Here is a 25,255-nt window from a genome sequence, read left to right on the forward strand (position 1 = left end):
TTTATTTAAAAAATTTTTTAATGTTTTATTTACTTCTGAGAGAGAGAGGGTATGAGCAGGGGAGGGTCAGAGAGAGAGGGAGATGCAGAATCCAAAGCAGCCTCCAGGCTTTGAACTAGCTGTCAGCACAGACCCTGATGCAGGGCTTGAACCCACGAACTGTAAGATCATGACCTGAGCAAATGCCGGACGTTCAACCGACTGAGCCACCCAGGTGCCTCATGTTTTATTTATTTTTGAGAGAAAAAGAGAGACAGAATGTGAGTGGAAGAGGGACAGAGAGACAGAGACCAAAATCCGAAGTGGGCCCTAGGGTCTGAGCTGTCAGCACAGAGCCCGATGTGGGGCTCGAACCCACAGACTGGAAGATCATGATCTGAGCCAAGGTCAGATGCTTAACCGATGAGCCACCAAGGCGCCCCTACTAAAGACTTTTTAAAGTCACACCTGGGAATGACTGCCTGGGCTCTTAGGATGGTAACAGGGAGAGAATAAGGCGGGGTGCAAAGACAGCAACTCAAAATTATATGCAAAACTCTCATAACTTACACCTTCCTAGTTTCATCGTGAATTTTCTGGTCTTGTCATTAATCAAATTTGATCAATTGCCCTAATTTAATTAATGAAAACTGAATTCATCCTATTCTCTTCCAGTCTGTTGAACTGAACTACCCACCCAGTCCCATATGTAAGCCTTCTGGCCTTCCATCATGGTGTTTTCCCTTGTGCCATTTCTTCTTCCTAGAACAGGGGTCCCATATTTCTACCCATCAAGATGTTAGCTGACCTTCAGGGACCACCTCACGTGCCAATTCTTTCATCAAAGCTTTCATGATTATGTAGCTGGTGCTGCTCTCTTCTTTGTCTAATTCTGATGGCCTTGGGTACCTCATGGTTCTTACAGTTCTTTCAGTATACCTTATCTTTCAAGCTAGGACATATGCTTTGAAGGGGGAGTCCATAATTTAAACTTCTTGGTATCTTCACAGTTCTATGAGGATATACCAGTACTTTGTCCTTGGTGGATCCTCAAACATTACTGGATGAATGTGTGAACAAATGAAGAAACTATTTGGATGCTCCCACTTAAGCTCTCTCCAGGACCTAATATTCCTAATGTTGGCTGCAGGAAAGGAGGATGCAACATTAAGAGGGCAGAGCAGTCGGAGCAGGTCCAGACCAAGCAGCAGTGGTCAAAACAACATGGTTGGATTGAAAAATTTGCTGCATGAGTTGTGACTCAGAACAATATCAACAAGTAAACTGGAGAAAACGAAACAAAGTACTCAAATAAATTTGGAAGACATTTTGTTAGTTAAACAAAACCAGGCTTTTTTGTTGTCTTGTTAACCCTACAGGAATTCTCCAAGTCTTTAATATGCTAATGTACTCGGACTCTCCATGAAGAATATATTTAGTTACTCTCAAACTTTTTTGACTATGCAATCCTTGTCATCCACACCGCATGTCTGTTCACGTTTCCTGAATATAATGGTGCACAGAAGTAAGTTGATAAGGAGAGGACCCAATATAATAACAGACTTGTATATCCATGTAGTGGGGAAGACCACCAAAGGCCATTTAGACAGCAATATTCACATATTAATCACAGAGGTTCTCCACAGAAAAGTTTCTCTGAAATATATCCCTGTAAGCCAAACTAGAACAATCTGAGGACACATATCTTGGCATATTGATATTAAGATCTAATAATAAACTATCACAACTTGTAAAATTATCAAAACACAACAATATTAGGACATTATCCCCATCAAATTCTGCTAACTTTTAAGCCTGGTTTTGGAGCTCAAATCAAATCCAGTATTTTTCTCAATGAATTATCAGCTATTTATACAACTTCATCCATAAACACCAAGCTTCCTTCATGATGGACACCAATGAAGAATAGTGAGAAGAAACAATGTAATAAGCTTGTTCAGCCCCAAGGAACATAATTAGCTGGAAGAATTTTCATGCAGGACGGTGGAGCCACTAACAATAACTGATAGATAAATCATGAAGAATGTCAGGTTGAGGAAGAATATCCTGGTTTTCAACACAGAAGAAAGAGTGAATTCCTGGGGTGCCTGGGTGGTTCAGTTGGTTAAGCATGCGACTTCGGCTCAGGTCTTAATCTCAGGGCTCATGGGTTCAAGCCCCGCATCAGGCTCCATATGGACAGCTCAGAGCCTGGAACCTACTTTGGATTCTGTGTCTCCCTCTCTCTCTGCCTCTCCCTTGCTTGCACTGTCTCTCTCTCTCTCTCTGTCTCTGTCTCTCAAAAAAATAAACATTAAAACTTTTTTAAAAATAAAAAAAAAAGAAAAAGAAAAACTGAATTCCTAAAATAAGAAAATGAGGGGCACCTGGGTGGCTCAGTCAGTTTAGCATCCAATTCTTGATTTTAGCACTGGTCATGATCCCAGTGTCATGGGATTAAGCCCTGTGTGGGGCTCTGCACTGAGCATGGAGCCTATTTAAGATTCTCTCTCTCTCTCTCTCTCTCTCTGCCCCTCCTCCCCACTGATGCCCTCTCTCTTTCTCTCTAAAATAAAAAATATTTAAAAATAAAATAAGACAATGGTAACTTTTCTTGTTAATCCCCTAAATTCTAAGATTATCACAATAATATCCAAAGAATGTATAATACTCTGAGATATAATAATTCCAAAAACACCCCTTCTTTCCTATTTATGTAAGCTGAATAGCCCCTAATGATATGTGAAGAGTTCTTTCTCAACCCTGTGCCATTAATATTTTAACCACTGAACTGGATCAAACTATAAGAAACATGGTAATCAAGTTCACAGTTAACATAACCTTAAAGAGTCAGTTCTGAAAATACAAATCTTCCTAATAGACCTACACAGTGCTTCCAGGAATATTATTCCAAGTAATGTAAATAAATTTTATGCTTGAGAAAGAGAGAGAAGGAAAAAGAAAGAAGAAAATTTTTCTATGCTCAAATAAATACTGCCTTGAACAAAGTTAAATAGATTCCTTTACAACAGTACCTCTTAGTGGTTTTTATGCAAATATGTACTATGAATTTTGATGGCAAGGATGACATGTAGCTAAGGTATTCTTTCAATACAGAGCACCCCTGGGAATTCTAGGACTAAACATCAATCGGCCAAGACTAAGATTCAATTTAATCAAGAAAAGCATAACAAATGCATTCCAATTCAAAAATCAGTAGCAAAATACAGGCTTGCAGAGATGTGCCTTGACAATAATATACACAGAAAAAAGGATTTCAATTAGCCATGAATTTAAAATCATTCCATTTTAAACAATTACTAAAAAAAGAAATAAGAAAAAAACCTGATATACTGTTGGGCCACATTAATATTAAAATGGCATAAATCAAATTGGATAAAAGTCTCAATACACTGCTCATAAGCGAGATCACATCTAGAATATTTAATTACATTCTGAAGTGGCATTTGATGAAAAATATCAATAAGCAGAGGACTTTAGAAGAGGTTAAGCAGCACTGAATAAGGCTTACAAATCTTACACTAGAGAAGATTCTGTTAAAGAAACAGAGGTCCTACTAGAAGGCAACTATGAACAGAATATGGATAGCTTCTTAAATGTATTTCATGGTCACCTGGAAAAGAAAACTATCTGGGGAGGCTCTTGAAGGTGGAATTATGTCTTACAGGAAAAAGAAGGCATATTTTGAGTGTAAGGAAGAATTTTTGAACATTCAAAACCGGGGAGGGTGTCTTTCTCTTTGGAAAGATTCAAGTCTGGATAACCACCTGTCAAGAATATCTCTATGCAGAGAAAGATGAAATTTAGATCAGTGGTTTCAACAATATAAAAAAAAAAATCCTGTTTTAAAACAAAGCTTTTAACAGAGCCTTATATTCAAAGCTATCATGAAGAGACAAAGGTGTTCAGGTCAAAGTGGTTGGCAGTCCATTTTCAATTCAATGGAAACTTAAGATTCTTTAGGGACACAATGGGAAAAACATTTATTCAGATGATCATTAAGATCCTTTTGAATTCCAATGATTCATAGAACTATGAAACTCTTCAATCCTTAGGTCCTAAAGTAAGAACAGGAAGCAGGAAGAGAGTAGAAATAGATAATCCTTTCTTGAAAATTATATATTGCAACGATTTGGGGCTTGGATAAGTATGGATACAACAGTTTTGTTTTACTTCCTCCAATAGGCTACCAGATGCTCTCCACAGGGAGGAAGTTAACTTGGAAAAAGTGTTGACTACCCTTCCAATCATAAAAGGAAGGTTTTGCTCTTTAATTGATGGGTTATCCAGAAATTTGGGAGCGGTTGATAATTTAGTGGATTTTCCTTTTCTAAAAGTATTAAAATAATTAACTCATGTAAAGTGTTTAAAACAATGCACTCCCAATAAATGTTAACTCTCATTACAATCACGTTCTATATTCCTGAAAGACTTTTTATGAGCACACATTACTTTTGGATTAAGAACAACAATACAATATAAAAATAAAGTACTGATTTAAAAGATTGATTTAAAGACAAAAGTTCTAAATGTTAATTTCTCTTTTTTTTAACATAAAAATGCAAACTCTATCCCTTCAGTAAGTGCTCACTGACAAAATGGACCCAAGGTTCCAATAACTACTATCTCCTTTTTCTTAGTTGGCTTGATTCTTCCACCACAGTTTATAGGCCAAGGCAACTTAAATACATATGGGAATATCTCATCAGTTTAAAGAATTCCATTCTTCTGATCTCTAAGGAATCCTATATGAACTCTGTGAGTGTGAGTGTGTGTGTGTGTGTGTGTGTGTGTGTGTTCAACACAACTTCAGATACTGTCGAACTGCCAATAACAAGAAGGATAAAGAGCAGGGAGAGGCAGCTGTCATATAAAGAATCAGGACTGCACCAAATGCCTCACAAACCCCCATTTCATAGGGTATGAAACACTATGAAATGGGCACTGAGTATTCCCATTTACCTCTAAGGAATTTGAGATTTCTGTACAATATAAAATTAAAATGATCTGCAAGAACTGTTCAGCTGATAAAAGAAGAGTGTGCATGTGAATTTTTTTCTATTATACAGTCAAAGGACCCTCAACAATTGTCAACAAAAGAAAGAATTCCTTTAAAATTTTTTCATGGGTCACTTGGGTGGCTCAGTTCGTTAAGCGTCTGACCTTTGCTCAGGTCATGATCTCGCAGTTCACAAGTTCGAGTTTGAGCTCAGAGCCTGCAGACTGCTTGGATTCTGTGTCTCCCTGTCTCTATCCCTCCCCGGCTCATACTCTGTCTCTCTCTCTCAAAAAAATAAATAAACATTAAAAAATATTTTTAAATAAAATTTTTGCAGAAATTTGACCAAACCAATTAGATCCAATTTTAAACAAAAGTAAAATATGTGAGAGTGGAAAAGACGAGCTGAGAAAAAACTATGGGCATCCAAAGGAGCATGCCATACACAAACGACGGGAAATAGGCCTTTCATGAGGCTAACATAGAACAGATATTTCAATGAGGCCGGTCTGACAACCTCAAATATGAATCTGTCACATGCCATGCTCTTTAACCAGTTCTCTTGGTCAAAATTATCCATCGGCGGAGGAACAGAACAAAAGGATAAGCAGACACATACCATGAGGGCTGTTTCCATTTTTTAAAAATTGGTTCCACACATTGCTTCGCCAAATAAAACAAACACAGTCTCAAATGTAAATTCAAAATCATAGGAAGAACATGAAAGAATGTAGTTTATTAGTAGGAACAGGGCAGAAGGGCGGTAAGACTTTACAAAATAATAGAGATTGCTTATTGGTGTGATGTCTTTTCACAACGTTGAGTGATTAAAGGGAAATTCTGGCTGCAGTGTACCATCTAGATTCTGTGAAAAAGAAAACCTAGACTAAGGACTGGAAAAGAGTCAACATTTTTCTTAACATAAAGACAATCCCAACGAAATCCTAAACCTCACACTACAATTCACCTCTGCATGGTTGATCAAAGCTTAAGATAAAGTCTGAGTAACCAAGTAACCAAGGCAAACCATTATCAGTTTGAATATGTAGATGAAACTGAAAAATTAGAGTGTTTTTTATTAAAGATATTACCCTATGCCTGAATATGTCCCCAGCCCTGTGCTGTGACTTTACAAAACATAGAAATATCACCAATAACTGGAAAGACAGGAAGCATAGAGTCAGACCTATTTCAAATCCAATCTTGGCCATTCATTGACCTTGGATCTATAGCAAGAAACTGAACTTCCCTCATCTCAGGACATTTATTTTTTTTAAATGAGTGTAACAATAATAGTATCTATTCTCAGGGCACCTAGGTGGCTCAGTCTGTTAAGCATCCAACAACTCTTGATTTCGGTTCAGGTCATGATCTCACAATTTGTGAGATTGAGCCCCACACGGGGCTCCATACTGACAACATGGAGCCTGCTTGGGATTCTCTCTTTCCTTCTCTCTTTGCCTCTCCCCCCAATAAATACACAAACATTTTTTAAAAAAATCATATCCATTCTCATACACTCATAGGATAAGCTGAAATAATAGGGCACCTTGCAAATGTTAATTAAATTTAGATTCAGTTTGGTCCTTTAACCTTAAAAAAAGCTGACAACACTAATGGCCCACTTTACACAAAGTGTCTTATTTCTGGAAGAACAAATATGTTAAAATGTTTTGCCAAGAGTAATTTATGGTCACATAACCTGAGTAAAACGTCTTTTCTTCCATTTAATTCTTTCCAGCAAGGCTATTGTTTAAAAGAAGTATATTTCTGAATATTGGCCTCTCTGGTATAATGGGATTTTATTAACATGTAGACAGTACTCTTAGCTGTCTGGACCTATCAAGTCAACATGAAAATGCTTTTCTGAGTACTAATGATTCTTTCATATGTCATCCAAGCCATGCAACAAATTACCTCTTTAAGTACATACACACTGTTTTCAAAACAATATTCACCTTATCTACCCAACTCCGTTTGCTTCTCCCCAGGCATCCCTAAACTGAATACTCAGTCTGAAGATGCTTTGTTCTGTTCCATCACCCTAGATAAACCTCTTCTCCCTCCCTTCCTCCTGCCCTTCCTTCTTGGAAGCCTCTGCTGACCTTGACTGGGTCCCCTTGCACTTCTTGCTACGGCATCCCGTGATTATCGCTACTGTAGAAGTTAAGACGGAATATTATAACCGTTCAGCAATTCTCTCCCTTCTAGACCACCTGCCTCTTAAGAGCAGGGAGCAGGTCATCCATCTTTGCATACCTGGCATCTAGCCCAGGGTCTGACACACAGCATCTTGTCTCATAAAGGACTGAATTCCCATCGACTCACCCACTATCCTCTTTACTGTCCTATAAACAGAACTTGTGGGATGCCTAGGTGGCTGAGTTGGTTAAACACCTGACTTTGACTCAGGTCATGATCTCTCATGGTTCGTGAGTTTGAGCCCCACATCAGAGACCACTTTGGATCCTCTGTGTCTCTTGCTCTCTGCCCATCCCCAACTCTCTGCCCTTCCCCTGTGCACATACTCTCTCTCACACACACACACACTCTCTCTCAAAAATTAACAAACATTAAAAAAATTAAAAACAAAGCAAACAAAAAACCAGAACTTGCTACTGACTACCATTCTGCTTCTTCTCTGTAGCTTCCCATCCCACCCTACCCACCCAGCCAAAGGGGATTCTCTCCCTTCAGCAGACAAACCCACCTCCTCATGGCTACTCCTGAAGCTCTTGGTTGGGGGGGGGTGGTCTCTCCCTCTTCCCAACCTCATGACACTCAGAATCAATAACTGACAATTGAGCACCTGGCTTTACTGCATGTATGGTGTGCTCGATCATTCACTGGGGATCTCTTCCCTAATTAAATCTTAACTTAAGGTAGAATTTACCTTAATATAAATAATAATTTTCTAAAATGTCACTATTTGCAAATGGATGACCTGCTTGAAAATCCTGAAGTCCCCCAGCCCTGAGAGTGCTTTAGCACATGACTTCTGGAACCACCATGCTTTCAGATAACACTGAACTCAGGAATCCCTAAATGATCTGTGACCTCTTAGGTGCAGAGATAACACCCCATGCTTCTCCCATTTCCCCACATTCCCCACATAAAGCCTTCTGTGGGCACTTAAATATTACTGATATCATTTGACAGCCGTGTGGAAAGAAATGAGACATTCTCCTGCACGTGAAGATAACTTAGTTTCTTACTAACGTGTCTAATTGATGAAAAACAAAACAGACACCAAAATCTACTCAATCCAGCATGTGAAAGCATGTTCTATCTTGTTAAACTTCTCAAAGCATCATAGTTATTTTTCTCAGTTCACTCGCTCTACCTCCTCCCCTCCCCACATGCACATGTGTTATGAGACATTTAAGCTTTCCATTTTTAAAAGAAGGAGGAGTGCTGAGGCATAGGAGCACGTGTACCCCAATGCTCATAGCAGCACTCTCCACAATAGCCAAAACTTGGAAAGAGCCTAAGTGTCGATCAACGGACAAATAGATCAAGAAGATGTGGTTTATCTATACCATGGAATACTACACGGCAATGAGAAAGAATGACATCTGGCCATGTGTAGCAACATGGATGGACCTTGAAGGTGTTATGCTGAGNTATGAATGACAAAATATAGGGCATGTTTGCAGGTGCATAAACCATCCAGCCAATTGTTGTGGTAGTATGCTAGTGGAGAGTAGTGCAAAATAATCTCAAAAGAGATAGGCTAGAGAAACATTTGTATTGAAGAATAATAACTAGCACTTTCTCAGCATTTATTATATGCATGGTACTGTTCTAAGCACTGATATGAAAGCTGTAAAGTATGTACTATCAGTATCCTCACTTTAAAGTGAGACACAGAGAAGCAACATGGATGGACCTTGAGGGTGTTATGCTGAGCGAAATAAGTCAGGCAGAGAAGGACAAATATCATATGTTTGCACGTATAGGAGGATTAGGAGGAACTTAACAGAGGACTGTGGGGGAGAAGAAGGGGAAAAACCGTGGGGGAGAGGGAGAGAGGCAAACCATGAGAGACTCTTGAATGCTGAGAGCAAACTGAGGGCCGATGGGGGTGGGGGAGAGGGGACTGGGGTGCTGGGCATGGAGGAGAGCACTTGTGGGGATGAGCACTGGGTGTTATATGGAAACCAATTTCACAATAAACTATTTTAAAAATTTAAAAACATTTAAAAAAAAAAAGAAGGAGTAAGGCATTAAAAGGACCCAAGGAACAGACAGATTTGTGTTCCAGCTTAGTTTCTTACTCATCATAGGACTCAAGGCCAGGCAGAACATTTTTTTATCTTAATTTCTTTACTATGCAAAATTAGTCACCATGTACAGTTCAACTTCCCTTACTACCCATGGGAATGTTGTAATAAGTAATATTATGTAAAAAAAATAAAACCATGTCACTTGACAGTGTTAGTTTTTATATCTTTGGAGAACCACCTGCTGTGAAAGCAATACCTACTCTTTTTTGCCCTCATTGTATTAGAGTACTTTCAGGCAAGAGATCTTGCTGACACACTGAATGAGGAGAATAAACAGTATAGTTAATAAAACCATGGAAACCAGGGGGGAAATTCACTAATTACAGTTATTAAAGCAATTAAATACTTTGGGAAGATTAAGTTAAGTTTCCATTATAATCACTTTGTTTTCTCTTACTCATGAGTGTGTGACAACTTTTTGGTAGGTGTTCTATAAAATCAAAGTACAGGAGGAGATTCTTTTTGTTGTTGCTTCGATATCACACCTGGGATGTCACTGGAATCCATGGAAGTGTGAGTAAAGAAAATGTGATCTTTGGGGTGCCTGGAGGGTTCCATCAGTTAAGTGTCCGACATTGGCCCAGTTATGATCTCACGGTTTTTGAGTTTAACTCCACGTAGGACTCTGCTGACAACTCAAAGCCTGGAGCCTGCTTCAGATTCTGTGTCTCCCTCTCTCTCTGACCCTCCCCCGTTACGTTCTTATTTCTTTCTTTCTCAAAAATAAACATTAAAGGGCGCCTGGGTGGCTCAGTCAGTTAAGCATCTGACTTTGGCTCAGGTCATGATCTCACAATCTGTGAGTTTGAGCCCCGCATCAGGCTCTGTGCTGACAGCTCAGAGCCTGAGGCCTGCTTCAGATTCTGTGTCTCCCTCTCTCTCTGACCCTCCCCCGTTACGTTCTTATTTCTTTCTTTCTCAAAAATAAACATTAAAGGGCGCCTGGGTGGCTCAGTCAGTTAAGCATCTGACTTTGGCTCAGGTCATGATCTCACAATCTGTGAGTTTGAGCCCCGCATCAGGCTCTGTGCTGACAGCTCAGAGCCTGAGGCCTGCTTCAGATTCTGTGTCTCCCCCTCTCTCTCTGCCCCTCCACCTGCTCATGCTCTGTCTCTCTTGCTCTCAAAAATAAATAAACATTAAAAAAATTTTTTAAAGATTAAAAAAAGGAAGTGTGATCTTTGAGTTTGGAAGTTCTATCACACATGTCACACTGATTAAAGGACTATTTTCAAGCAAAACTCTCACATCCTTCTCTCTTCCCCAATTTCAAAATATAGTTTGAAATTAGAAGAGAATCTCTTAGAACCATAGGGGAAAGGAAGGGGAAAAAATAGTTAAGGAGAGGGAGGGAGACAAACCACAAGAGACTCTTAAATAAGAACAAACTGAAGGTTGATGGGGGTGGAGGAGAGGGGAAAGTGTGAGATGGACATGGGAGAGGGCACTTGTTGGGATGAGCACTGGGTGTTATACGGAAACCAACTTGATAATAATCTATATTTTAAAAAAAGAAGAGAATCTCTTAACAGAGGAGGTAAATAAAAATGAGGAGAATAGGAATAATAAAGGAGCATCGTTTTAGAGTAGGTATTGACATACCTCCAAGAGGTTATAGGAATCACAAGAAACCTTTATAAATGTAAAAGTAATGATGTAAAATGTAAAAAGTAAAGAAACCTTTACTTTCCTCCATAAGGAAGACAGGATGATTTAAGATTCTTGCTAAGAAGACCCGATGTTTTAATCTGCTACAGTGGTGATATAGTTTCACAGAATTGTCAGTTAAAAAAAAATGTATTGGTTGGGGCGGAGAGGTGCCTGGGTGGCTCATCAGTGAGCATCCGACTCTTGGTTTCAGCTCAGGTCATAATCTCATGGTTCATGGGTTCAGGTCCTGAGTCAGGCTCTGTGCTGACAGCATGGAGCCTGCTTGGGATTCCCTTCCCCTGCATGTGCTCACTCTCTCTCTCTCTCAAAAATAAACTTTCAAAAAATCTTATTAGGTATAGCTGTATGTATTAACCTCTTACTTGAAAATAGTTCAAATTCAAATGACTGCATTCTCTTTCCATAAATCTAGGTATTTATTGAGCTTTATTACGAAGTTGGGATGTTGACTATAGAAGGCACTGGTACTCTCAACAGCATTTGTCTTATTTTTAAGAAGTGGAATTTTAAGATCTTAACATATTCCAATTACAGCAGCTATTACTACCACTAAAGCTACTTCCTTCCTTCTCCCTCCTATCTTCCGCCAAGCCCCTAAAGTTCTCTCCCCATCCATCCTTTTCTTTCCTCATCTAGAAGCTGCAAGAATCAAAACTTCAAATTCTTCCCTATATATAATAACGCAATTTCCAGCCATCATATAATGAAAAACGTTTCATTTATTATAGATCATGCTATTTGATAGTAAATTTATTTATTGGGGCTGAAAATAATTTTGATTATAGTTTATAGCATTCCATTACTTGATACTGCATGATATGCAGGATACTCACCCTGGCTTCTTTTGTATCTTGATGTTTTGTGGTTTGTTCTTTCGGTTTAATTCATTCCCATTCTTGAACCATTTGAACTTGAGAGTGGAGTATTCAGAACTGGTCTCGCACCGAAGCACTAGTTTAGAGCCTGCAACAGACTCCTGGCTTCTCATCTCTTTCAATCGGGGAGGCAAAGCTAAAAAAAGAAAAAAGAAGGAAAAAATTTTTGATTATCTTTTAAAGAGAAAAATATTAATTTTAGCTGAGCTTGATCAAGACACCATTTCCAAATGTTTTACTATCTGGGGGGGGGGGCGGGGAGAGTCAACCAAAATGGACCTCAGCTTGGAAAAAAATAAAATGTCCAAATATAAAATGTACTTGGAGCAGGGGAGAGGGAGGGGAACCTAGATTATAAAATATTCTAGATGGTCAATTCCTCAACCTTTACATTTTCTGATGCCATTAAAAATCCAATCCTCAACATTGGTCATTTAAAAAAAAAAAACCCAAAAACCTATGCTAAAGGAGAATATGCAACCAGGCCATTACTATTGAGAATATTATCCAGTATAGTTAACATACAGTGTGGTATTAGTCTCCTGTGTACTATACACAGGCCATTATTTTGAAAGCATGTTCACATCTGAGATCACAAATTATCTTCATCACAGCTCTGTAAATGGATACAGAAGACCTCATACCCATTTTTTAAATGGGGAAGTTTAATTTCAGAGGTGGGTAAGTGACTGACTTGTCCATAGTTACAATGTTTCCCGAGACACAGACTTAGACTATGCTATCATCAGAGGTGACCCAACGAACAAAGGGAATTCATAACTCTTAACAGTGTTCCTTTCTTCAAGAGATAAATTCTTTAGTGATATCACTTTTTTATTGGGCCTAAGGTTGGTGTCCTCCAGATAATAAATGACCATTGCAGATGACTACCATACTCATACCAAATTGTCAGTTTGATTGGCTTTGGCTCTTCTAAATCTTTCTCAACAGAGACTGTAAGTGCTTAAGCTGTGCATTACCTTGTAGAAAACATTAAACACTTATATACCAGTCTTATGTTACGCAAGACAGCTTAAAATTTTTTTTATACAGTTTATTTATTTTTGAGACAGAGAGAGACAGAGCATGAGCAGGAGAGGGACAGAAGAAGAGGGAGACACAGAATCTGAAACAGGCTCCTGGCTCTGAGCTGCCAGCACAGAACTCAATGTGGGTCTCCAACCCACCAACTGTGAGATCATGACCTGAGTCAAAGTCGTATGCTTAACCAACTGAGCCACCTACACGTCCGTAAGCAAGAAAGCTTAAAAAAGTATCTGTATTCTACTGAAATATTTATGGATAAAATGTTATACTATCTGAGATTCGTTTCAAAATAAAATGGTGGCAGGGAAGGAATAGGCATAAAAATGAAACAAATTGCCTAAGAAGCTGATCCATCATTGTAGAAGTCAAGCAACAGGTCGGCACAATTCAATACAGTATGCCTGGTTTTTCATAATTAAAGTATTTTTTTTAAATAATAGCATCATGAGTGGACCTTCCTCTGCACACAACATTTCACTTAATAATCAACATCACAGAATTTGAGCTCTCAATGCTCTGTTTCCGCCGAGTCTTAGAGAAGCCAATTACAAAGTCCACTTCTGCTCTAGTTCAGGTATTAACAGAAAATCCCAGAAAACAAACCCTGGCAAATAAGTCTGGCCTCCCTGATCCAGGGCATAATTAGTCACTGGGTGTGGTGACTGGGACTCCAAGGACAGCCATCAGAGCCATGTTAGACACGAACAGGAAACCAAGTACCTTTCTTACTTCAGGCTCTGTTTTCCTACAATTCTGCCCTTACCAAGTCAATCAAAAGAAAATGTCAGGAATCAGCATAGGAAGGTGCCTATCAATTACAGCAACAACCATTTGAATGCTGTGATTTCTTAGCAGTGCTCCTAAAATTACATGTCCCCTTTTTATTTATTTGGAGCCTGGGGCATGATGTGGAGAAGCTGGTACTTAATGTGAACAGAATGACAAGGTAGAAAACTCACGTTGACTGTTCTTAGCCTTTGATACCTGATTATTTTGTCCTCTTCTTTTCTGACAGCTTGAGAATAAGATTTACTTCTGAACAGGTTTTAGAGGAGTCTGCTTTTAAAGATGGGTTCATGCATCTCTGTTTTGGAGGTTTTTAAAGACAGAATAAGTTCTCATCTCTCTGGAATAGTGTCTCTGTGTTCTTATTAACTCCTTGAGATCATCTTCAATTGTTGTGAAGCCCAGCGAAGGGTGTTAAAGAAACAAATCTGCTGGAGCTAAATGGCACCAAGGAAACTGGTTTACGTGTATTAAGTAAAATAAATCATCTCGTTACCTTACATATAAACTAAAAGAACGAGTTTGACATTTTTTGGTTTTCACAGAGTTTTACATTTCACTTGGCATGCCACCCAAACTCTCAAGGTTTAGTCCCTTGTCTTTAAGCAAAATGTTTTCACTGAAATATTGCAGATACCCTTAACTCCCAAGCTGCACCATGTCCCCTCACCCCACAGCTCCAGACAATTGCTTATCAGGACAGCCTGAAGAAAAATCTACTAGACTTTATGCTCTTTAGTTTGGCTAAGCAATTTTTCATAAAATCATGTGCATCTTTTACTGTTTCTCTCATCCCCTTTCTCCCATCTCTCCTTCCCCTCCTATCTGTTTATCAATCAATCTCTTGGTTTCAAATCTGAGAAAACAAATCAGACAAATTCATATCGAGGGATCTTCTGCAAAACAGCTGGTCTAGGCTTCAGAAGCGTCGGTGTCGTGAATGACAAAAGAGGACCGACCATGAGAACCGATGCAAATTCAAAAACATGACAAATAAGCAATGTGGAGCTGTCACTGAATCTTGGGTCATGGAAAACACTCTGAAAGATAGTATAGGGATTATTGGGGAAATCCGAATCAGATATCGTATCAACTAAAATTTCTAAGTGTGATCACGCATTGTGGTTACACAGAAGGTCCTTGTTCTTAGGAAGTATCTGCTGAAGACTTAGGGATGAAATGTCATGTTGTCTACAACCAAATCTCAACCAGTTCAGCGAATAAGGAAATACATGCTTGCATGTGCACATGAACACACTCACAGAGGGGGGAAAAGAAAAAGGAATATTGGTTTCTCTTTGTTTTCTTGCCTCGTTCACCTGGTCTTTCTGCAGTTCAATGAAAGTCTCAGGATTTCATTACCTTTTAGAGTCTAAGTTTGCAGTCATGAAGGAGATTCTTGGGAAGATTTGAGTTTAAATGTACAAGTCTATCTCCTAAAACGATATCCTCCATTTAAATTCTGTGAGGGAGACAGCCCTGAAATCCTCAGATGGTTCAACCTCAAATCCATGACTTTGGGGCTCCAATTCTACTAGGTTCTTCAGTGCAAGGAAAACAATCACTCATCTGGCAGGTCAACATTTATCTTTTCTTCTGGGGTTTCACGTGCAAAGATGCACACATCTTTGTCTTTAAGAGATGACCTGTGACTAGTGCTACAGAGACCTTCAGAGAGAAGGCCTCTCTTACCAGAAATATCTACTCCTGCAGCTGACCCTGTGTATAAACATTTTTAAACGTTTGGAGTTCTGGTATACCTCTTTCAACTAGCCTGAGTTTCTCCCTCGTGCACACGGTTTCAAGTACATCAGAAGTTCAGAAGTTCCCAGCTGTTCTAACTTTGCAGCCCTCAAAGTTCACATGTAATAATGTCCCCGCTGTATCCTTCATGGGTAATGATCTAGGACATAAGGCCATTCTGCCTTTCAGGGAAGAGCTCTTTCAAGGAGTTAACTCAAATCCCCCGGAGCATAATGCAGAAACACATCTGTACACCACCAACACAGCTACCACAACTGCATCCTTGGTCCATGGGTGTTCTCTCCTCAGTGGTACCTTCCCTGTAAGGGCCATACAAACTTCCTCACTCACTCTTGGTGGAGCTCAAATTCAAGTATCCTGGAGGCTTGGCAACAACATAAATTCTTCTCTGTCTTCTTATACAACCACACTAATGAAAGAGCCCTGGACATTTCACAGACTCCTGACAAAAATGCAAACTAATACTGAGCACATATGGTTTGTGCAGTTTTCCCCATCTATCCGTAATGAAATAGTTTTCAAGACATTTTCTTTTATTAGATTATAAAATAATAACTACATTTTAATGGAATACATTTTGCTCTGTGTGTTTCCCAGTCAATCGTTTACTTGTAAGAAATAATCTCATTTATTTCATTAACAAAAATCTCCTCCACCAAGTACTATATCTAATACTCAGATATAACTTGATAAGGCCAGAGGTCATTCCTAAACTGGGGGAGCAATGTTTTAACTATGTACTTGAATTTTAAAAGTTGCAAAAAATGTTATTTGCCTCTCAATCCCTGGCGAAGAGTAAATGGTCCCTTAATTAAAAATTGCTTGAAGGCAAACAATGCTAAGTTAATGCTTTGGATGCAGTAAGTGTTCTGAGAATCTTTGACATGATTTAATTGTATTTGGTCTGCCACAGTTCAAAATTTCCCTCTCCATGTGTTTCTGGACAGGCAGGAGTTCCATACCCTAAAACAATCTAATGATAGGGCAACTTTTAGACAGTCTTTGCCAATATCTGTTTCAAACTTGCTTGACATTAATGTGAATGCATCCACACCCTTAGAAATGCATCAACAGAGACAGACAACAAAGTGCAAAGGAGAAGGGCCTTTAAAAATAGAAACTCAAAAACCCTCAGAGCAATGCCACATGCTTAACAGGCACTTCTTTTTACTGGCTTTCAGTGTTTTACAGGCTTTTAAAAGATCACAAGCACACGCTTCTGACTCTAACTCAAGGCAAGTAGTCTATTTTTGCACTTGTGTGTTCCTTATTTGATATTTCACGCAGTGTAGAAAAAAATTGTGGTGGTAATCCCCAAATCTTCATCTTACATCCTGACCACACAAAAAGTTAAGGCAATATATTCATTTATTCTAACAATTTAATGGGTGAATAAATATCTGCAATAAAGGTGAAACAGGTAAAAAGAATCATTCATCTAAATGATCCTCTTGGCTTAATCCTCTACCACGCACGTATTGTTAAAACATATTCAGTGCCGCTCTATCAAATATTGCACTGTATTGTTAGGAACAGGAAACAAATTTTAGCATGTGTATGGAACCAAGATATGCTGACGGCATGTGACACGAGATAAGCTGTTGTTTCTGTTCTTTGATGGATCTGACAATGCAGAGCTAACTCCTATCACTCCTCTCCACGTTTAACTGTGCAGTTCGTCTAAAGAGCTTCAACACACCGAACAAATTAAACAGGAAACCTGCAAAATATTATCAAATACCAGTGAGCTTTCAGCTGTGATCCCAGAGAAATCTTCCCTACACACCACCTCTTAAAAGCCTGACATCACACACGTGCAGATCGCATGGTGAAAATTGGTTGTTAGTTAATGAAAGCCACACGAATATCATCAATCAGTCCTTTAAGTAGAAGGATGTCCCTTTTGTGCAGTCATGTTAGAGGTAAATAAATTACTGCAAAGGTCTCCAAAATTCCTTTCCCGATCATATTTCTCCCTTGTTGAACTACCTTACAGAGAAGATTATGGTCAGGCACAGAGTGGATAAAGTTTATGCTTTGCCATCTGGTCTTCTGAGCGGGGCTCACAGATTTAAGCTTAGAAGGGAAAGTGTATCTTATCATGTTAAAATGTGTAAATAGAGCTGTGTAAGAGGCAGCAAGCTCTGGTGGCAGTGGTGTTTCAGAACACTCCTAGGATTATAACCACTGCTACTGATTTACGGAGGGATCTTAAGTTAGGAGAAGAACCACCCAAGAAGGTCACCATTTCCCACCACATGTGAGGACCCAGTGCTCACACTGGCCCAGGCTCCAGCTGAATCAGCCTTCAGATAGATTGTTCCTGACTCTGGTTAACTGGAGTCCACTGGGAGCTAAAATGGGCCTGCTATTTGTCCCGGTGTATTCAGCAAAGGTCTTTGGAGGATGAGACTTCCTTCATTTGAGAGGAAGTCACCATAAAATTCAGGGTTTTATTATAAATCATTCTCAAGCTGACTCCATATCATTGGCACAAACCAAACCTACCCAGTAAACACACGGAGAATATGCTTCAAACTACGGTTAAGATAACTGGACTCCAGAAATACTATGTTAACAGGTCTGTGTCCAACTTCTTATCTGTGCAAGGGTGAGCATGTGTGCTGCATAATACCGTTATGAGCACACTAAATATCCCTCATTACATATGTGTGGAGCATGTCATTACACAACATAAAACAATAAAATTGGGGACAATATTTCAACATCTTCTAATATTCATAATGGTGGTGTCTGTACCTCCCATGTTGGCTTCTGACTAGTGTTAACTGTGGTCTCCCAAAAATATCAGTTTCCGTTTGTGGGTACTTTTCCACGTGGATGTGCTTAAAGTTTCACGTCTCACAGTTCACTGTTACAAGTGATAGACAACAGTATGATTCTTTTAAATGCTCTATTTGAAGGTATGAGCCCCAATCAGCCCCGTCAAAAAATTTGCTTATGCTAAGATGACAGAAAATGATAATTACATTGTACATCTGAATACCATACCCATCAGGCTGCACTGAAAAACAGCACATGTACAGAAAGAAGGCCATTCGAGCAATTTATCCCTACTGAGTCAAAGGACAGGTAAGAGTAGTTATTAGTAGGTGGCTACAGTCCCTATTCAAAGGATTAGGCTATTGGTGTGTGTGTGTGTTGTGACCGTATGTGTCCATTTTGATTGGCACTATAATCAAACATCTGAATGTCTAAATTTATTAGATGGAAGATACACAAGATCTTAGGGGCCTATCATCAAGCAGGACCTCAAGTGCTTGCTGAAGGGGTATGGAGGATGAAGGATCTAGAAGATAGCGAGAAAGTAGAGACCCAGGTCCAAAAGTTATTCCAGAGGCCACACCAACCTTCCCAAAAGACTTTTTACTGTCTGGAATGGAAGGACCCCGTGACATTATCTTTTGTTTAATGCATTCCACTGGGTTAGGACTCTTCTGTTCTCTACCATATAATGCCAAGGAGAAGGAAATGTTAAATCTCACTGGAAAACTATCACATAAGTAGTAGTCTCTGCTTTAAAATGTCCATGTTCTCCTGTATTTCTCTTATTCGGTCATCACTGTTTGAACATTGTCTGCTTGAACCCTGCCTCAGAGAGGATCCCGGTCATTACAACCGTGTCCCTTCCTGTGACAATCAGTGTCCTATTTATGAGTCTCCCCAGAGGCCAGGTGTTTTATCCATTTCAGCAAGAGGGGCACACACATTTAAATATTATATCCTCCACCTTCCAATCAAAGTCGTTTGTCCTCTTCAGTTGACCCCAGTCTCCGAGGTCTAAGTTTGCTCCCTTAACTAGTAAGCGTGCTTTTTCATTGATGGCCAACACATATACCCACATTTATCATTTCTCTACAACAGTTCTTGTAGGTATTTCATATAAGGAGGGTAACTGTTTCAGTTTGCAAGTGAGGACATGAGGAGTTATACCAGAACTTGAAATTGCCTGATGTCACAAGGCTGACAAGATGTACAGCAGGATTTAAAACTGGGACTTTCCTGCCCAGCAGGGTCTTCGACATAGCTTGAGGTGGAGGCAGGGAAAGGGGCCGAGGACAGTAGACTAAAAATGGGACAGATTATTTCATTCCATAGCCAGTATGGTAATTTTCTGCTTCTCATAATAAACTATATAAACCAGATCACCTCTCCATGTGTGTCTGTGAGAGATTTACAACATTGCAAAATTCTACAGGGGAAAATAAGTGCAGATTTATTAGGTAAGAGAAGTTTTCAGTCTGAAAATTGATATTATGCTTGTTGAAATTAGCAATCTTCTTTTATATAGTTCTGAAGTTCTTTGCCCAGTATTTTGTAACTTGAGGGCCAAAGATAAAATTATAAAACTACCATAAGAATGTTCCAAAAGCCTATGAGATGAATTTAGAATCTGGCCCTCTTTGGGGTGCCTGGGTGGTTCAGTCGGTTGAGTATCCAACTCTTGCTTTTAGCTCAGGTCATGATCTTGCAGTTTGTGAGTTCGAGCCCTACATCTGCACTGTCAGCGAAGAGCCTGCTTGGGATTCCCTCTCGCACGTTCTCTCTCTGCCTCTCCCCCACTCTCTCTCTCTCTCAAAATAAACATTAAAAAAAGAAGAAGAACCTATCAATACTTTCAACAATAAACTCTTTCAAGTAATAACCGCTAACACTTGTTGAGTACCTACTATGTGCCAGGCTCTGCTCCAAGAACTTTATGTCCACTCTTTTTGAGTTTTATAACAACTCCAGGAGATATATATTACTATTATTATTCCCAAACAGAAACAGAGAGGTAGAGTAACTTCCCATAGTCACATAGCTGGTATATCGTGGTGCCCGTAACTGGACCCCAGAAGTCTGACTCTGGCACTTCCACTTTTAACTATTAGACAATAAACAATTATTTGCTATGTTGTTGATGTTCCTAGTTCAAACATCAAATTTAATCTATGGATATGTTCATGGTGACCATTGCTTCCTGATTAAATCTGGGAGTGCAGCACGTGACCAATCATTTCCACACAGACTCCAGGTACAAAAAGCATCTGCGACAGCAAGTAGATACAAAAATTGCTGCATTTCCTAAGCAACTTTGATGATTTCTACGGAAATAAAACAAGACAGCACACTTGAAACTGGTGCACCAAAGCCATTTTTTTGAACTGTGTGATGGTCTGTCATTTGCCAAATGCCATGAAAGTAAACTGTGCCCTGTGTCACTCCCAGGTTCACTGAAACTCAAGAGCCCTTGTGTGAGAATACAGCGACAAGAAAGTCTTAACAGATTAATGTTGTTCTTTCAAGGTGTAAAGGCAACACACCGTGACAATGGATGCTGGAGCAAATCATGGCACATTTGCGGGCAGCTTAAGGTAAGCCTTCAGCAGGGCTGCTAATTGAAGCTGTTCCCACAGCTGTCCCCAATTAGAGGAGCACCTCACTCATGGACATGCTAGAAGATGGCCCACAAGCTTCATCTAAGGCCATCAACACACAGGGTTAAAATGGATCCATTACAGTTTGACCTAATTGATGTGTCACAAATTTCATTTGACATACGTTTACAAATTTGATCTTTTCTGTTGTCAAAAAGCAAGATCTTTTTTCTTCATTTGTTATATGTATTCTGCCCCAGCATGTCACTTAAAAACAGAGAAATGGAGAAATATCTAGTTACTGGAAATTTGATATTGTATTTACTTTTTTTCTTACTGGAATGAGGTTTTTCTCTTCTGATGCTAAAGTAAATTGAGCACATTAGCATGACCCTGATGTGTTAACATGCATCTTTATAACCTTATTTCTTCATTCAAATTAAAATATAACCATTTAATTAATTGTTATCACTAAAATTCTCTTTTTCATGTTAAAGAAGAAATTTATATAGATAGGCCTTCTAAACTAGAGAAAATTCCCAGGTAAAATGAGTTAGCACTTGATTATAATTAATTTCAAACAGTGACAACTATGTGAAAACTTTCAAGTATGGCATAAAATATGGGCATAAAACCTAATGCATCGCTTATGAGCAAAGCCCTTTACTGATCTACCAATGTTAGTTCCCCATGACCTATTTTTCACATGGCCATTTCAAATTTATTCCTTCTGTGAAGAAGAAAAAAATGTAGCATAAAATAAATGAATCATAAAATAAATAAATAAAATACATGAATCCTTCCAGGCTGTCGATAATCTATTTCTTTGTTATTTAGGCAGGTCAACTTTCCTGGCAACCACAGGTTTCTAATTTTTCCCTTTTATTCACAGATAACTTATTAAACGGAATGACCCTGAAAGGTACACGCCAGGATTGAAAGGAACCTTTCTGACTCGCTGAGGCCCCCCCAGATCAAAGTTAATTTTCTCTCCGCTCTGTTTACTACAGTTTTATATAACCAGTCTTGCATCCCTTCTTAAGTAGGGCCCAAGTTTGAGTTTCAGAGGATCTTTAAAGCTTGAGTAGCTCTTTGCATTTTTAAGCAGATCCACAGTCAGCCTAACAACAATTGAATCCTTATCATTTTACTTCTACCCCACAGGAAAGACCAGGGAAGGCGATTTTCTTATCTTCAGGTTCCCAGGGTCATGAATTTGTTGAAGAGGTGGAAAATGACCACGGTCAAATTAAACAGACTGGTCGGAGTAAGAAAATCTGTGCTCCATCACTGATCATCTAAAGCAATCTCATTTTGTCACCTATCTTGCAGAGCTCCAAGGGTGCTGTGCTTTCCTGTACAGTCCTCACAAATCAAACTGTAAGATTAGAGCCAAAGGAGTCTGGTTTCAGACAACACACACAGCGCACACACACACACACACACACACACACACATGCACGCACGCACGCGCCCACGCAAATACACACACGAAGACATAAATCACAGCCTCCTTTATTTTATATAAAAAAACAAACTCATTAAGCCATCTTTTGAAAATAAAAGTGAGCTGCTTCCCACACGTTCTGAGAGAATCCCTTGGTTCGTAAGTTGCAATCACATTTTCTCAGCACAAAGATTCACAAACATGGCACAAAAGAAACCTAAATGAAGCTTTACCTAGGATGTCAACATGTAGCTTTCATTTCCTCCATAAGGATTGGCAAGCCACTAGAAATACCTTTCATTTGTTTGTTTTTATTTAGAAAGAAGTTTAATTAGATTCTTTGCTAATCGTTTCTAGTCCACGAATTTAAATCCCTAACTCTGTACAAAACATCCTGCACTTTTTCCTCCAGCTTTTGAGAACCTCTATTAAGGATGAGAATGGGAAGTCAGCAAACCTGGGGTCCAGCGCTTGTTTAGTCTGTGGGATTAGGGAATCACATAATTACTCTGAACTTCAGAAATCTTGTGCATAAAAGGGGGTCAGGGTGGGAAGGAGTAGCATCTGCCTTATCTATTTCACACAATTGTTAAAATCTAATTTAAAAATGGTAGTGAAAAAATGGTCTTGAAAAAAATAAGTTACCATTATTAGTGCTGATTTGACTGCCGTTACCTAGAAATCATCTGAAAAGTTAGCAAATATTTGGTCCTACACATGCCGATGGCACAAAATTACATAGTTAACCCCTAACAAACCGCGTGTAGCTTTGGTCATTCCTTAAGACCATAAATATTAATTAATTAATTAATTTTAAAAAGGCGGCTGCAAGCTCTCAGGAGGGGTCACTAAAATGTTCAAAGGGAAGGGCTTCCAGTGTAAAGGAATAGACTCAACATTACAGAGTCCTAAAGACTGATACAGTTAAGGTTAAGAGAGGAAAGCAATGGGTCCTTAAAGTAAGTCATCAAAATTTCAGATTCACGGAATACTACAATGCGTGGAAACCCTTGAAGCATGAAGCGAGCAGTCTTAGAATAAAAAAGGAAATGAAGTTTTGCACAATAAGAAGTATGATTTGGAAAATGCTTACTCTGGGCTAGTGTACAGGAAGGTGACTCAGGAAGCAGCATTTAGGATGAAAAGGTGGGCTTTGGAGACAGGCAGCCCAGGTTCCTGCTCCAACCTGACTCATTTCCTCGGCCCTCTGTGAGCCTCAGCCCCTCATCTGCAAGGTAGGTTTTACCCTCACACACGGTGGAGAGAGAGAATCAGGGCACTGTCCTGTACACTTTGAACAGGACACTGTCAAGCACACACTAAACACATCAGTAACAGCTTTTTTAAAGTAGCAGATTCATAAGGAATTAAGTTACATTTATGGATGGAACTAAAACAGAGAGAGAGAGAGAGAGAGAGCTCAGGGCACCTGGGTGGCTCAGTAGGTTGAGCACGAGACTTTTGATTTCAGCTCAGGTCATGAGATCGAGCCCTACCTGGGGATCCACACTGGGTGTGGATCCTGCTTAAGATTCTCTCTCACTCTCCCTCCTCTACTCGAGCATGCTTTCTCTTTGCTCTCTCTCTCAAAATAAATAAATATTAAAATAAAATAGAGGTGCCTGGGTGGCTCAGTCGGTTAAGTGTCCAACTTCAGCTCAGGTCATGATCTCATGGCTCGTGAGTTCGAGCCCCACATTGGGCTCTATGCTGACAGCTCAGAACCTGGAGCCTGCTTTAGATTCTGTCTCCTGGTCTCTCTGCCCCTCCCCCACTCACACTCTGTCTCTCAAAAAGAAATAAACATTAAAAAATTTAAAAATAAAATAAAATAAAACAAAGAACTTACAGTAAGGTTATTAAAACTGCCTTCAGAGAATGCAACTTTCACCATCAGTGACCTACTCTGGGCAGAGTCTGCACTAGAACTTAGCCTACTGTTCACAAAGCACCTTCATACATGATCCCACCTCAGCATAAAAAGGTGTACTCAAGATGGTGAAATGTGAAGAAGCTCTGTAGCTAGATACTGGCAGTATACTATACCAATATTAATTTTTAGTTTTGATCAATATCCTAAGGAAATGGGACACTGGATGAGGGGCATATGGGAACCCTGTCCTATCTTTGAGATTCCTCTATAATTCTATATTATGTCCACCCACCCCCAATACACTCAGGATGGTTTGCCCAATTTATGTATTTTTTGAATAGTATGTGTCCCTCTCCTGTGTTCCCATAAAACCATTGTGATTCCTTTTAATACATGCACTTTATAGATGTTTATTTCACCAAGAAGACAGAAGGCTCCTTTAAGTCAGAGGCTTCTCTCTTTTAATTCACCTTTTACCCTAGTAACCAGAAACACACTTGGTAGTATTTGCTGAATAGATAAACTAACAAAAAAATAAAGTCAATCTGTGAGTCAAATACTCCATACCAAATGAGTTTCCCTCTAATGCACAAGCTTTATTTAAAAATATACTGGTTTTATCAGTATTCTTTCTTTCTTACTCCTATTACATTGACCAATTATGTGGTCTCTTTTTAGCCAAACACATTAGAATATTCTATATTTAAGACCTTCCAGAATATAAATAGTATCCAGATCCTGGCTCATTCTTACGGATGACTGGTTTTATTCTCTGGGAGAATAAATATTCTCTTGATTTCTATTCTTGCAACAAATAATAATGTGTCTATTAAATAGATCCCACTGTTTTAAGTACTCAAGACACAAACCTATCAAAGAAAAACAAGATCACTACTCTCCTGGAACTTACAGCCTGCGGTTGGGGCAGGAAGAGGAAGAACCTATTAACCAATTAGACAGTAGCATGATTTGTGAAATAAATTCTCTAACTTTGCAGTCTAAGAGCATAAAAATTGCTGAAGTAGCTATCTCCTTTCCACTTAGTCATGCAATGTAGCCTTCTCTATTTAAATTGTGACTTTGAGAATTGATCAGCAAACCTATATACAACCAACTGATATTAATA

General features: G+C 39.1%; 1 protein-coding gene across 5 annotated transcripts in view; it reads right to left on the minus strand.

Moving 5' to 3' along the window:
- The window catches only part of NRG1 (neuregulin 1), a 220,061-nt gene that overhangs the window by 160,647 nt on the left and 34,159 nt on the right, over nt 1-25,255 (minus strand). For all 5 annotated transcript variants that reach the window (XM_039257503.1, XM_039257500.1, XM_039257501.1 and 2 more), the window contains exon 2: nt 11,790-11,967. In XM_039257503.1, coding sequence (XP_039113434.1) covers nt 11,790-11,967 — 178 coding nt within the window. The remainder of the gene's footprint in view (nt 1-11,789; nt 11,968-25,255) is intronic.

Source organism: Hyaena hyaena, unplaced genomic scaffold (assembly GCF_003009895.1).
Source record: "Hyaena hyaena isolate Hyena2069 unplaced genomic scaffold, ASM300989v1 scaffold_620, whole genome shotgun sequence".
NCBI lineage: Eukaryota > Metazoa > Chordata > Mammalia > Carnivora > Hyaenidae > Hyaena > Hyaena hyaena.